The sequence below is a fragment of the Bacillus rossius genome, assembly GCF_032445375.1.
Source record: "Bacillus rossius redtenbacheri isolate Brsri chromosome 9 unlocalized genomic scaffold, Brsri_v3 Brsri_v3_scf9_2, whole genome shotgun sequence".
Classification (NCBI taxonomy): domain Eukaryota; kingdom Metazoa; phylum Arthropoda; class Insecta; order Phasmatodea; family Bacillidae; genus Bacillus; species Bacillus rossius.
Window position 1 is genome coordinate 8,044,284 of NW_026962013.1, and position 14,660 is coordinate 8,058,943.

General features: G+C 35.3%; 1 protein-coding gene across 9 annotated transcripts in view; it reads right to left on the reverse strand.

Annotated features, from left to right (window-relative positions):
• The window catches only part of LOC134543062 (venom allergen 5-like), a 61,311-nt gene that overhangs the window by 9,041 nt on the left and 37,610 nt on the right, over positions 1 to 14,660 (reverse strand). For 7 of the 9 annotated variants that reach the window (XM_063387789.1, XM_063387790.1, XM_063387786.1 and 4 more), the window contains one exon: positions 818 to 924. In XM_063387789.1, the coding sequence (XP_063243859.1) occupies positions 818 to 883 (66 nt within the window). In that variant the 5' untranslated portion in view covers positions 884 to 924. The other 2 variants (XM_063387791.1, XM_063387787.1) reach the window with 2 other exon arrangements.

The following is a 14,660-nucleotide window of genomic DNA, read 5'->3' on the forward strand; positions in this document are numbered from 1 at the left end:
CGAATTAAATGTAATTAAAGAGTTATAATACGCTTGATTCTCATTTAAGAGAATGCGGGTTCGAATGTTTGTACGATAATCCTGCTGTTGGTTTTTGCACATTTCCCCCAAAATAGCTCCAGGTAAAATCTGAGAATTTTCCTTACGGCATGCAATGGCCGATTCCTTCTATAATATCTGCGTTCTTTGAATTTAGTGTGTTGCCGTCTCCAGTGACGTCAATGCTATTGAGATGCTAAGCCCATGTTAAAACAAAAACAAATAAATAAAAATAACCCGAAGATATGAGATAGACATTTTCTTGTCTCTTCCGCACGAGGCCGTAACTCACAATTTACCGCGAATACTGCCGGAATCAGCTGATGCAGCTATTGTCACGGGTGTTTGTTTACAAACGATAAACAACAAACTCTGCTGCGATAACATGCGTTTTAACCTCCTCCTTGATTATTGCCGGCTTAGAACTATCAAAGGCTGTAAAGCATGCATGGAAGCGTATTATTATCTCAAACTGCATGTATTATAAACATTATTTACACAATCATAATACTTTTTCATGCAATTTATAAGTATAACAAATGCAAGCTTGCTTGTGAGTGCTAGTAGTGTGCTTACCTTTACGTTAAGAGTTATTACATAATATAAATTATATGATATAAAATATCAAACATTTAATCATAGAAATATATTTTAGCAAAATATTAAAAAAAATACTAGTATGTGCTATTTGTTTACCCCGCTACCAAATTAATAAATAATTTTACGTTTTTGACAAAATGACAATATCAATCAAAATATCTAGGTAGAGACATCATACCGTAGGACAGGTGTTTGACGTCGCTAGTGCCACTAATGAACTCATGAGCAGCATCGTTTCCAACATGGCGTAGGTGTTCTTGGACACTTATATGGTATGACTGTTGCCTGAAACAGTCAACAATCACTAGAGTTTCATAGAGTAGGGTTTATCTAGTTGCTTCCTTAAACATCACAAAACAATTTTCTATAAATTCACGCATCAGGACGTCGTGACTACAATACTTACGGCAGTTGAAGTTTATGATGCTCATTTATACATAATCTCATCGACGTTGACCTGTTGTGCTGTTGGAAAACCTAGTGAAGCACTATCCTTGGTACATATGCATGAATAGTCCCTATTGATTGTCCTAATTCAATAGACTTTCTACCAAGTGCACAAACCAAATTATTTGAACACGAAATGCGTGAATTACAACCAGAACACGAATTAAACTAGAAAATTTATGAAGGGCTTTTTTTTTTTTTTTAGAAAATACAAGTGAAAGTCTAAATAAATTAACTAACAAGAAAAAATTAATTAAATGAAAACACGTTTGCTTTACCTGCTAACCTTATTGACGATGTAAGTCATTTGTCTAAAGGTAAAACAAATTTCTCTGATCGTCCGTTATCTGAACCTGATTAAAAGATAACATTTTAGTTGTTATCTGATAAACATATTTTTTTTTCTAAAAACAATATTTTAGCCTAATTAACCTTAAGAAATATACATGTTGTCATGCTGATAGATAATTATATTTTTTTTTTTGTTTTCTTGAGTGGAGAACTTTTCGTTATTTATAAGTTTGAAGTTACAGTAGTATACAACATTAGTTTAAGTGTATATTTCACTAGTGTTTTTGGGAATTTTAATACTCAATGTTGCTCGATAGCATTCCGCTAGGCGATACAGCGGTTGAAAAGTTCGCCCTAAAATCAAAATGTTATACAAAGCAACACAAAAGTAGCATGTTTTGCATAATTCTTATTGCAAAATATTATGCGACGTCGCTGACAAAAATGGTAATATGAATATCCGTCCCGAATGGTCACCACAGATTTCGTTCTTTATAAAAGCAATCAATTTTTTAAAAACATTTTTGGCAAGAAATGAAAGCTCAAGCAGTAAGCATGTCAATTTACCTTATGTCAGATAAGGCTCTTTGAAATATAATCTAAGTATTCTTCTTTACACAATTATACATTATAAATGATAAAAGACAGGAACACTTAAAAATAATCCAAACAATCTTTGTTTCAGTCTTTCAGTACCGGAAATATTACTATACGCTTGTATATTCGACATGTTGAGTTTTTTTCTAGTTTTCATATTATTTTACAGATTATTCGAATCAGTTTTTACGCATTACACGTGTACTTTTATAAAGGTTGACAATTATTTTTCTACAAACATTCAGTGAAACATAATGAAACAACTTACTAGTTAGGTCAAAATTTAATTAGTAATGGGCCTTTAGGCATAACGACTGTAATGAAAGAAACTCGTTAGGAAAAGTACCGAAAAATAATTTAACTTGACACCTTACCACTTAGGAGCGTGTGAGTTTCAACTAAGAGATTTACTTTGTTCATTTAACATAACAAAAGGAAAATCTTTAAGCAGACAGAAAAAAAAATATATTGGTATAATGCTCACAGCTGTTAAAAAAAACACAAATAGAAAAAAAACAATGTTTTCCAGCAAGTCAATTTATGAAATAATTAATTTTTCGTGTATCCAAACCACTGATAAATTAGTAGAAGCATCTCCGTCAGTCAACGATAATCACTGGAAAACTTACTTCAGGCCGGATTCACATTTCCGAGTGGCGTATCTTGGCAGAATATTCTTTTAACCACTGTTCTTCAAGAATATAGTAAGTAAATTATTTATCTAAATCAGAAATGTAAACAATCGATTTAGAAGAAATCACCTCGTAGAAACTGACAACCGCATAGGCTTTAGTTGGTACTTCTAGACAGCCTATAAAGTGTATTAAATTAGAGTTCACTGATGGAAAAAATTTGAGGACTTAACGATTCATCAAATAGAACTAATGCGCGAATCACATTTTCAAAAACCACTAATTAAAAAAAAAAAAAAACATAAAATTTTAAACCATATCCGTGCATCGGCGGTCTCCATACCAGTTGTGCCGCTGTTCTGACGACGACCCAGCATTGGTTCAATTTTTCAAACAGCCAGGACTTAACTCAAGAGAGACGCTGAGTGGAAGGTTCCGACCACTCTTCGCGTACAGACGAAACTGACTCAGCTTTCACTTCTCTCAGAAGAATAGCAAAATATTGTTACGTACTACCCGTCTAGGAAGAATGCTCGAAAGAAGCAGCAGACGAGACCGTTGTCTCCTCTTTCTTTCTTCGGGAGAACAATTGAAACCCAAATTGAAAATGGCTGTCTTGTTGCCAGTAAATTATTGGCATAAACAAGTAGTTAGCTGCTTCTTGAGCACATCTGAAGGCTCGCCTGTCTAAGATCATCTCTTAGCGAAACGTGACTAAAAAAATAAACAACAATCGATTTCTTAAATAAGCCTGCAACAAATCAAGCAAAGTTAAGTAAAAATAAAAAAAAAATCTGCAACAATATCTAGGACAGCTAACAAGAATAATAAATGTGTAAAAATAGTTTCTACTTTATTTTGACAACTATTAGATAAAATATCAAATAGTTAAGTACTTCGAAAAATCCACAGGCCAAACTGTGCTTGTAGGTAACTGAGATAAAATTACTGGAAAATGATTCGCATTATTTACTAGTCACCAGATACTTCTCTGCAAATAAGATAAATACTTGCCTCAAAACGCTATGAAACTATCTTCTTTGAAAGAGCTCAAGCAAGGAACTAAACAAACGCAGTTTCCGCGGCACGTGTATTTGTTGTTGAAGTCGACGGCGCTTTTAAAGGTCCTGCCTGTTTTGTATCGGAGGAAAAATATCTCAAAGATTACTTACCACCCTCCAGGCAAAACAAGGCCACGCTTATCGTAAACTGCGACGTCTAAAATTTGACGTTTAGTGACAGTGAAGTAAAAACGCTTAAAAACACATTACAGAAACAACGGTCATTAATCACTGTCAAACAAAATCTGTAGAAAAATTTTTTTTTAATCATTTGCTGTACAGAAGATTTAATATTCGTATGACTATATTTAAGGAAAACCAATTATTATTCCAAATTTTGTATATGATTTAATAGTGTGTTAAATTAGATCCAAGGCTAGCATAAAACATGAAAAATCATTAATAAAGTGTGTATTGTGATACTCCTTTAACACAACACAATCCTACCAACATGGAAATGTGAAAGATTGGATGATTGAATGATTGGATTTCAATAATATCTCTAATAGCGAAAGGACTTGAATTAAATTTGAAATAGGGTAAGCCGATATACTGGATTAGCACATAGGCTATACTAACAAAAACTAACGGGACATAACCTGACATAGACATAGGGGACGCGGAAGACTACCATAATGGTATTATTCCGCCTGGCCTCTTCGAAAAAGGCGGAAAAGTACCATAGCGGACATCTGCCATATTTTTGTATACTCTCTATGGAAAGAGTACAGCGGCATTGCCCTCGAAGAAGTGTATAGAATACTCGGTAGGTAGCGCTGTCAACTCTCTAGCTGTTTCTCAGGTTAACTTTAAAGCTTACAGATAGTGCTTCTGACGGTGATAGTTGCAATTACAAATAACGTCCAGATCGCGGACGAGAAGAAAGAAATGTTTCCAAAAATGGTTTATAGGGAGCAAAACTGTATTCTTATTACGACGATTAAAAAAATATATATACATATGGTAGTTTTCCATGCACGAAGGAGAATTATGCCAAAATTTCTTATACATTCTACGGAATGAGGAAAACGGCCTTACTCGTAAAATCGTAATGTAACTAGCTTCATAGAATTTACATTTTTGCTCACTGGAATACTTGAAGTAATTGTAATCATTATTTTATGAGTGCAAATTCAACGCAAATATTCATGGCTTTTATTATGTAATGATTTTTAATGTCCATAATAAATTATTTAAAGTCTATTATATGTGTTTTTAAGATGCTGAAATGCGAGGGAAATATTTTTGTGTAGTGTAGTTTGTTGGCACAGGGCAAGCATCACAGGCGCTCTAGGAGAGACATAGGCTCGTACATCGAATGTTGATGGGCTTTGCACAAGCTTGCAGTCTTTCAAAAATAAACTCTGCTGAAATTTAAGTATTTTTTCTATTAGGAAATAAAAAATGTTACTATGCGTAGCATATTATTCTGCTTCTTTAAAACTGTCATATCAAATTGAAATTCAGTTTTTCGTGCCTTACAACACTTATAAACGTATAACTTTACGACAAAACAAAGCACACAGATAGATAAAGATTGATAAAGTTCATATTAACTGATTGGTTATAATTGGTTACTTTGGTTTTCAAAAAAATCTTAAGCAAAAACTAAAATGGTGTATACAATATAATTATGTAGATTATAAAAGTTTAAAATAATTTTTTGTTTAAGTTTTTTACCAATGAATGTTTCTAGATTATTCTTAAAGAGTTGTAATTTTTTACCAATTATATAGTTACTAATGGTTTTAAAAGTTTCACTAATTGTATAATTGCAAGTTGAAATTCTTAATCCAAACCGAGATATTATGTCTGAAGCATCAAAAATGGTAATAAAGCGTATATAATAAAATGTGTATCCCTGATTGAACGTCATGCAAATTAAATTTATATAGGAATGCAGCACATTTAAAAGGAATTTAAAAGCCTGAAATTTTAAAATATTAATTTAAGAATTTTTTCCGCATTCTTTCTATTCCAACCAAAATTAGTTATATAATTCCAAATTACGACACAATATTCTACTTCATAGCTAATCAATTTGAAGAACAAAGTATACAATCATGTATTGATACAGAGAAAGTTATAAATTTAATAAGACTTAAGATCTTCAAGTGCAACTGATAGTATCATCTAAATGTTGGTGGAAAATAAAAACTTGGCATCCAATATAACTCAAATGTATTAAAAGTGGACACCACGTTTAATGTCATTTCTTACTATGTGATAATTCTAATTAATTGAAATGTTATCGTAATTCAGAGACGTTTGTTAACTTGAAAACCAGATCCGGACAGCTGAAATATCTTGCTGAATAGTTTCACAAATATATTTCCTTTTTTTCCTTCAGCATCTTTTCTTGATGAATTCCGATTACAGTTGGAATATCATTTATTAAATATTAAAGAGTAGTTGAGATAAACTACTACTTTGCGGAACATCTCAAACCATGAAATTGCATTTGCAAACTTGACTGCAAAACGTCTATTTGTAAGTTAATTAAAACAAATATATACCACACATTGTTTGACAAGGCCTAAAATTGATAATTTTTAATAATAAGATTGGATTGGAAAGTATAAAAGGCTTTGCTCATGTTGAAATAAATAGAATATCTTATTTATATCTGGATGTTATACTGGCGCGCACGTGCACAGATTTATTTGTAAGATAATTAATATATATATGTACATACACATAATACTGTGTGTGTTAAAGACGATCTTCTTGATTAAAAACTACATGGTTTTTCAGAAATAATATTTTTATGAATAAAATTCATGTTTCTATAAATATTTTTTTTGTCAAAAACGTCTAAAATACTTCATAACAGAGTTTGTGACTAAAATTTAACTGTCAATAATACTTCAAGAAAATATATACCGATAAATGGTTGAACACACAACATCGGCATACAACATATCACTGACTGATTCACACTTAATTCAAATATTTTATGTACAAAAGCAAATTTTTTTAAAATGTTTTTTTGAGCATTATTTATAACATGTTGGAATGATAATGCTACAGTTACTAAAAACTAAAACGCTACAAAACTACAAAAATTATTTTTGCAAAACTCCGTTCCCCCGGAGAAACCCCCGGAATGGCCACCGCATGGGGAGCCCAAGAAAAGAAACCGGCTCCCCATTTGGAAGCCACCTGGAAGGTTTTTTTCTGTTCCACCCACCGTTTCTTTGGTAGCCTGACTTGTTACAAGGGATTGTATTCCTACCAGAGAAAATGCCACCATTTTGTCTGGGCAATCCGCCTTGGAGGAGCCGGGGCGCGAACCCGGGTCCTACAAGTCACAAGGCAGGCGCTCTACCCCAGAACCAGAGTGGTAGAGCGGATACTTGCAGTCTTCTTAACACTGACATGATGTTATTCCACGAGTTTACTGTAGTTTCGTGTGTCATTACACTTGCAGTACGTGCAGTAATATGTAACCTCGGTAACGAAAAATTTTATGTGTTCTTATGTTGTTCGTTCAGCATGAATTATATAATTTCATAACAGTGAAATAAAATAGTCTGGCAATTTTTTAGTTTATTTTCTGCAAACAAAACTTACAGTCCCGCTGTACAATAATTATTTAGAACTATATATACTAGTAAAAAAATATGGTAAAGTTATTTTGAAATAAATTTAGATATTAAAATAGCGTGTTTAGTTAAAATATGTGTGTTCTTACACGCATGAAGTTAATGTAAAACATTTTATTTATTCGGTTTTCAAGCCACAGAAAAGTTTACCTTGTTATTTCACTTTTGGCTTTTCTTTGTTTTGTTTTACCGTGCTTAATATGCGCAGCTTATACTGGAAAGCTATTCATACAACTGTTTGCAAATAGGCATTTTCAAAATCTTAAATTAAGTACTAAATCAATGATAGTGACATCGCCGAAATTTTAGTTAATGATAGTACTGACCTTAAATCGATCAGTTTCTGAAGACTAAGAATGTAGATGACACTGGTTTTGTGAGATTTGCTTACTTATTGAGAAATATTCACATTATTTGAATACAAATATATTTTATGGAACTTACAGTACTCCTGAGTACAGAATTATTGGTAATAGCTTACATCAGGGTTAAGCAGGAGCATGAATGTTTTATTTCATACAACGAAACCCCCAGAAACTCAATAAAATCATCGGGATTATTAAACATGAAATTCTTTGAGTACACAACTACAGAAAGTTTTTATTTAATATTTGTGCACATTGCAGTTACATTGTCGCTATTTAATTATTTTTAATTTTAATTGTAACAAAAAATGTAATTCAGTGTTTTTATTTTGGATGTGTAATATTTCTACGTGTAATAGTATAAAACATGTATTATGTTATGTTACAGTATCTAAAGTTCATTTAATGGTTGTGAATGTTTATTTTGTTTTCAATTATTATTATTAGAACCTTTCCTTCAGTTCAATAACTTAATTATATATAATAATTTCGTTATGAAATTAAATTCTCCATACATAGGTACTACACTTGATTTTTTGAGATGATTACGAAAAAAATCTATAATTTTATTTTAAATACGTTTTTTGCAAACGTACGGGTTTCAAATACCAAATAAATACTTTTTTTCTTTTTTTTAATGGTTCTTGCAATTGGGGAGATTGATTATATATAATTTAGGACATACACCATTGCTGATTATCATGTATGTCATAAGAAACCTCAATAACAGGCAAGAAAGATAAATGTGCAAACATGCAGGAAACAATCAGGACACATCAAAACTAGCGCCGTTAGTTCGCAGTGTCGCCGCGAGCTTCACTAAGAGGACGAGATACGCCAAGGCAGAGGATTGGAAGTTGCCAGGCCTGTATATATATGTCCGTGGCCGTGGCTGATGCTGATGCTAGGACGCTGACCAGTGAAGTGGTCCGACGGGGCTTACCACCTTCAAGAACATCGGCAGCACAATTTGAAGTAAGTCCATCTGCTCCTTTTTGGAATTTTCTGGGGACGGAAGAAGCTTCATTTGCCCAGGCGCATCAATCCACATTTGCTGGCTTCACATACTTTAAAGCGGGATTTTTCACTGTGCAAGAATTTCGTTCGTAGAATCTTTCACTGGCCCAGCCGCGTCAAATTATTCAAGAAAAATATTTTATTTTAAATAAATATTAAAATTGAAAATTTACCAATTTAACATTTAGGACTCTTTGAACTATGGCCTAACTTGAAATTCATTGAAATCGAGGGGGAAAGAACTGCGCCATTTGACTCTGACAGTAATTTAACGCAAAACAATCTAAATATTGCCGTTGGAGTACGTGATTCAACTTATTTGATTTTCACATGTCACGACACGCATTTATGAACTACGTGTGCACGTTTGGCTGTGTTGGATTTTGGCATTAGGCTATGTCTATCATCTTTTGCAATCTCATCACATGAAAAAGAAAACAGGTAAGCAGCTTTAAATGACGGCTACGAACTGCACTACACGGTGACGTCAGTGACTATTCTCGTCCCGCATTCAACTTCTGCAAATTGGCGGAGAGTCATTAAACCGACTCCCTATTGTACACAACATTATATGTGTATGTGTGTGTGTGTGTGTGTGTAAATAATTGCAGTGCCTTGATCGCAAGATTATCAAGCGATGCAGGACTGATAGCCTACGTTTTTCTCAAGGATTTATTTTAGTAATATTTTGTGACTTTAAAACGTTTTGAAAAACTTTATTTTTACCAAATATATTTTAATATATTTCAGACATCTATATTAATTGAAGCAAACTTTAAAGGCATGGTTCAGCTGTCTTTTAGCTTTTAGCGTAAATTTGAATAGGAAAGTTTTAAGCATGTAAGCGTTGTAATTTTTCAAAAGCATTATCGCCCACGTGACAGGTTTTGCGGCTCGGAACAACATTAGCACTGCGATAAAAGGAAAAAAATCGTAAACGAAACAGACAAGAGGTTTTACCAAGAAACTCATTTCATGTTTCTTCGATGTCAAAATCGTAACAAATTTAAGAATTTTGAAATGCCAGGAAAATTAATCAATAATTTCTGAAAAAATTTCAGACTATTTCTTTGAGTAGCCAGTGGCTTTACAGTTAAACCTAAAATGTTTCAGTTCTGCAACAAATTAAATTCTCCTTATTTGTACAACCCAAAAAAATACCGTTAAAAATGTAACTTTGGCAGCTAATTATGCAAAAAGTATGGGCTGTATATATTTTTCATTTCGTGAAAGTTAAACAATTGAAAAAGTCTACAAGTTAACCTGTAATTACTGTAAATATAAAATCTGGACCTGAAATGGGACGCACCCCCTTAAGCTCTCTGGGAGGCAGAGGGCTTGGGTCCCTGAGGGGGGGGGGGGGGGGAAGGGGGCTCGGGGTGGGACAATAAGTGCTGGAATTAAGGAAACCCTCACCAAGGGGGCTCGCTTGAGCTTGCAAAAGCGTGACTGTGAAACACGCTTGATGTTAAAACTATGTTTTATGGAAAACTTTCTCTGTATATTTAAAGTTCTGTTCATTGCACGCATATAGGCCGATATAAGGGCAGTGCACAACATGCAAGCGGCCTATCCAGAGATCACTTGTGTCGGTTAATCCCGCGTGCAATACGCAGGCGACCCCCTCGCCCCCTTGTGAATCCTACAGATATTCTCCCCTGATCGAGGTCATTAGATGGGATGAATGGTATTGAAATATGAATGGAGTATTTGTTTGTGATTAATGGGTGAGGGAAATATGAATATCCCGAGAAAACCTTGCGCACTAAGCAACGCCTGTCACGTTACTTAGGTGTCAAGTACCTTGATGGAAGTGGAAGACAACACCACCTTGCTTTGAAGAATTAATTTTTCTGCCGTGTGCTAAAAAAAACGATAGCAATTTAAAACCAGAAGTTTTTTTTTTTTATGGAAATTTCAAATTGCCGAAAACACATTTCGTGCGTCACGTTACTACCACGTGGTAATTTGAAACTGCAGTCACGTGCAAGTTATTTTGATTTTGACTGTACTATTTCACAGCAGTGACGACCATTCTTTTATTGCTGACACGAAGGCACAAACCAGGTCAAAGAAACGTGAAGTTTCTCTTCGGGATAATGCTAAAAAAAAGTTACATGAACTTCCTTAATTATGCTTTGTCTTCAGTTTGAAGTTTTATTTAGCAGTATTAACATATTTTTTTCTTCTTTATAATTTGTACCTACCACTGGGTTGCCCGAAAAAATACAAATTGCATCTCTACACGTTTTCCACTGTCGTGCAAACCAGCTTTGCAGAAGAACATGAGAATAAATGGCTGCTTGGAACAACCATCAGAAGGGAAATAAACAAGCAAATGCGTAATGTGATAAAAACTGTATAGTAAAATAAGAATAAATTGATTTTAAAAAGATTAGATTACAAAATAATTACAATTAAATGCGTGATGAAAAAATAAACAATATACATTTTCTTAATCGAAATCACCTAGAGTGAAAGTAAAAGGTGTAAGAATCAGAAAAATGATGCTAATAAAAGAGTATTTATTTCTTATAAATTAGGAGATTATGATCATGGTATTTGCGTTTTTTTTACTGCGCAGCGCCAGAATTAGTAATTATTGTAGGGGATACTGGGCCGGAACCGCATTAGCATTACTTCAACCCAGTCCGTGTCGCGTCAAAGGACGTATGTTCCCGTTACACTGGTCTCTCTCTCAGATATATTTTTTTCCTTCAGAATGCACCGCACGTAGGCAGCGATTCCATTCCCGTTTTCTTCTCTTTGTATCATAAGGTTCACCTGGCTCGCAGGATTGAGAGTCTTGCCTGTTGTTGCTTCGGTGTCAGCTCTGTGGTCCCTCCATCGTTCGCACTCGGAGAAACGTGTGCTCAGCGTCATCGGTTTTGTCCGGGCAGTACTTGCACACCGGAGCGAAGACGGGTCATTGATGGACTCCGCGCGGCGCCCGGGAAGTGGTTTGAGCGGACGAGCAGCCTCGTGAAGGCGGGAGGGGACACTTGTCACAAGTCCCCGTGGCGGAAATGCGCTTGGCAGTTTCCCAATGGACCGCGACATCGCCACCTGCTGCTTCGAAGGCCCGTGTGCCAAAACGAACAGCGGCCAGCGAAGACGAACCAGGAGATGTGATACCGACTGAGGATGTTGACGATTACTTACGCTCCTGATATTGCACGTGATATTAAATGTAATCATATAACCATATTAATTGATAATTTTTAAGAACTTAAAGACAAGTTCAATGTCTGTCCTAGCATGTACTGAATGCATTAAATTTTTGGTAAGACGTGTTTTGGATTAATTCGTGTGTAGCCTTCTTCTTTGAAACACTTTATTATTTATATATATATAATTTATTAATCAATCAAGGATAAGGTTTTTCCCAAAAACCATGAAAAACCGAGGTTTCTATGGTTTCAGGAAAACCTAATTTTTATTCATTTACCGACTGAGATACTAAAATTAAAAGAGTTTTGTGGTTAAGGCTACATTACGACCTGAAATCCTCAAACACTCTTTACCAATTATGCCATGCTTTCATTACAATTTATGAATAACATATAAAATTTGCCTTTAAGTTCGTAAAAAAATCATTAACTAAGCAATGACCTGAAGGTCATTAATTCGACCCAGTTAGGCGCGGCTACCTTGGCTGGATGTTCATTCGCTGTCAATGCCGAGGTCACTGTAGACGGAGGAGTGACTCATATGGAGCATGAAATGGAGCATCGGCTGAACGAATTTTTTTTTGACGTGATAACGTCTTATAAATCTATGAACTCATGCTGCACGCACGATAAAGCAAGACTCATTTAAACGTTCCGCCTGAGCCGAGCGTGCAAGAACCGTCCAACCACCGTGCGAGAAAATCTTCCATAATATCAAACAGGTTAAGGCGGGCTTTTTAACTAATATTGTTCGTGATTATATTCAAACAAAATTTTTAAAAATTAAATTTGCAAAAAAAAACTGTAAATAATATTTGAAAATTAAAAATTACGCAAATTTTCATCAATGTTTTATTATGACGTTATCACGTAAAATTATCGTCCGTAAACCGACTTTACAGATGACAACCTTCTTTTTTGTAAGGGGGGGGGGAAGGGGGGGAGTGCCCCCGAGGAAAACCCACCGCGGCTCACAGCAACGTCCGCCGCGTTTCCGAGTCGCGCCGGCAGGGAATGCAAGATCACGTGTTCTGCAGGTGACCTCCCGCACAGATGCCAGCGACCCGTGGGTCGGGTGTGTGCGGGATATCGATTCCCACCGCCCCTCCTTCCCTCTCCAACAACCCCCACTCCCCTTTTTAACAACCTCCCGGAAAGGAAGCCCGCGTCGCATCGTTACTAATGCAAGTTCGCGGGTCGTTTTACCCCGGCAGGTGGTAGTAGGAGGAAGAGGGGATACTGTTCACTGAAGCCAAGTCACACGCCTGAAGAGTCAGCATTCGTGTACCTTCGTATTTCTCCTCCCTCCTTTTTGACTTAAAAACGTCTTATAAATCGATGAACGCCAACTGCACGCACGAAAAAAGTGTCCCGTTACGCACAATATCCCGTTACGCTGTGTTCCGTTACGCTGATTGTACGCTTGCGCCGCATCTATCTCTCTTCCACTGGATTGGAACAACCATCGATTTGACTTTTTCGAGGCACATTAAACTTGAAACACTCCCATTCGTTTCCTGCTTTTCCTATCATCGTCCTATCCTTAACAGAATAACACAGATTGGAAGAAGTTAAATAGCAAACATGTATAAAAGTTATAGTTAAAATAATCTCTTCGTTAAAGTAATAAACATATTTGAATTAATGAGTGCAAATAAAAGTAAATTTATCAATTAAATTGTAGATTTCATTTCGTTCCTTCTTTGTATCCATACAAAATAGTGATAATTAAATAAAAGTGATTCAATTTTATTCATAAAAGTATGCAATCATTTCATCAATGTTTTGTTATGAGTTGTTACGTTGAACTATCGTCCGTAAACCGACTTTACAAACAAACAATTTTTTGTAAAAGTAAATATATCAGGGACATAATTATACTAATTTACACCCGGGGCAAGAACTCGTATATCTGCCGCCCCCCCCCCCCCCTTTTTATTTTTTAAACCAACCAAACCAAATATTTCCCGACAACACCTCATATCATCACCACACATTAATTTTGCTATTACAAATATTTTTATTCAACTTAAATGCTAAACAAGTATATTTATTTGCATTTCCTTTTTTATTACATCGCAAGTTGGATAGTACGCAGAAAATACTTTTTTTTTTAATATTTGACTGTATGCATGTATGTAGCTCTCAATACAAATAATTCAGTTCATCTGCCCTCTGACAATTTTATTTTGTTTTCTGACACTACGATATTCAAGTATATATCTAGTGTAAAAAATTAATCTGCCAGTTTAGTGCCCCCTCCCCCTTTCCACCCCAAAAGCGGCGCTCCTACCACCACCCCCCCCCCCCCCTGGCATTAATAAATCTGACCGCTCATTAGACTGAAAGATGTATCAGAGTTGTTTGTATTTTTTCGCCAACAATACATGCCCCTACATAATTACGATATGTTAAAATCGTTACCCTCAAACAACTTGATTTTTTTGTTATATTTTTTTTTTCCTTTCGGCTGTGTAGGTTTTAGCACGTTTAGGTTGTCGTAACTGAAATTAAAAGTTGGTTTAGTTAATTCTAGACATCCAAAACACTCTAAAACCATGAAATCGTTGAACACTCGCTAGAATTGCAGGGGCGAGCGGGAAACGTCGCTCAGGGGTCTGCGCGAGTCTGGGGAAACCTAATATTCACATAAGTCCATTCCGAGATCGCTTTCGTTCATGTGCGGTTGTTTCTTTTACTGCTCGGGTTCTTAAGCACTGCATGTCCATCCCTGAGTTGGGTGTTTGCATATTTCGTAACGAAATGCCTAGTTTGTAAGTCATTTATCTGTTTTCTGTCTTAGTTTGTTATTTTTTTAGGTGCTGACTGGCGGCGG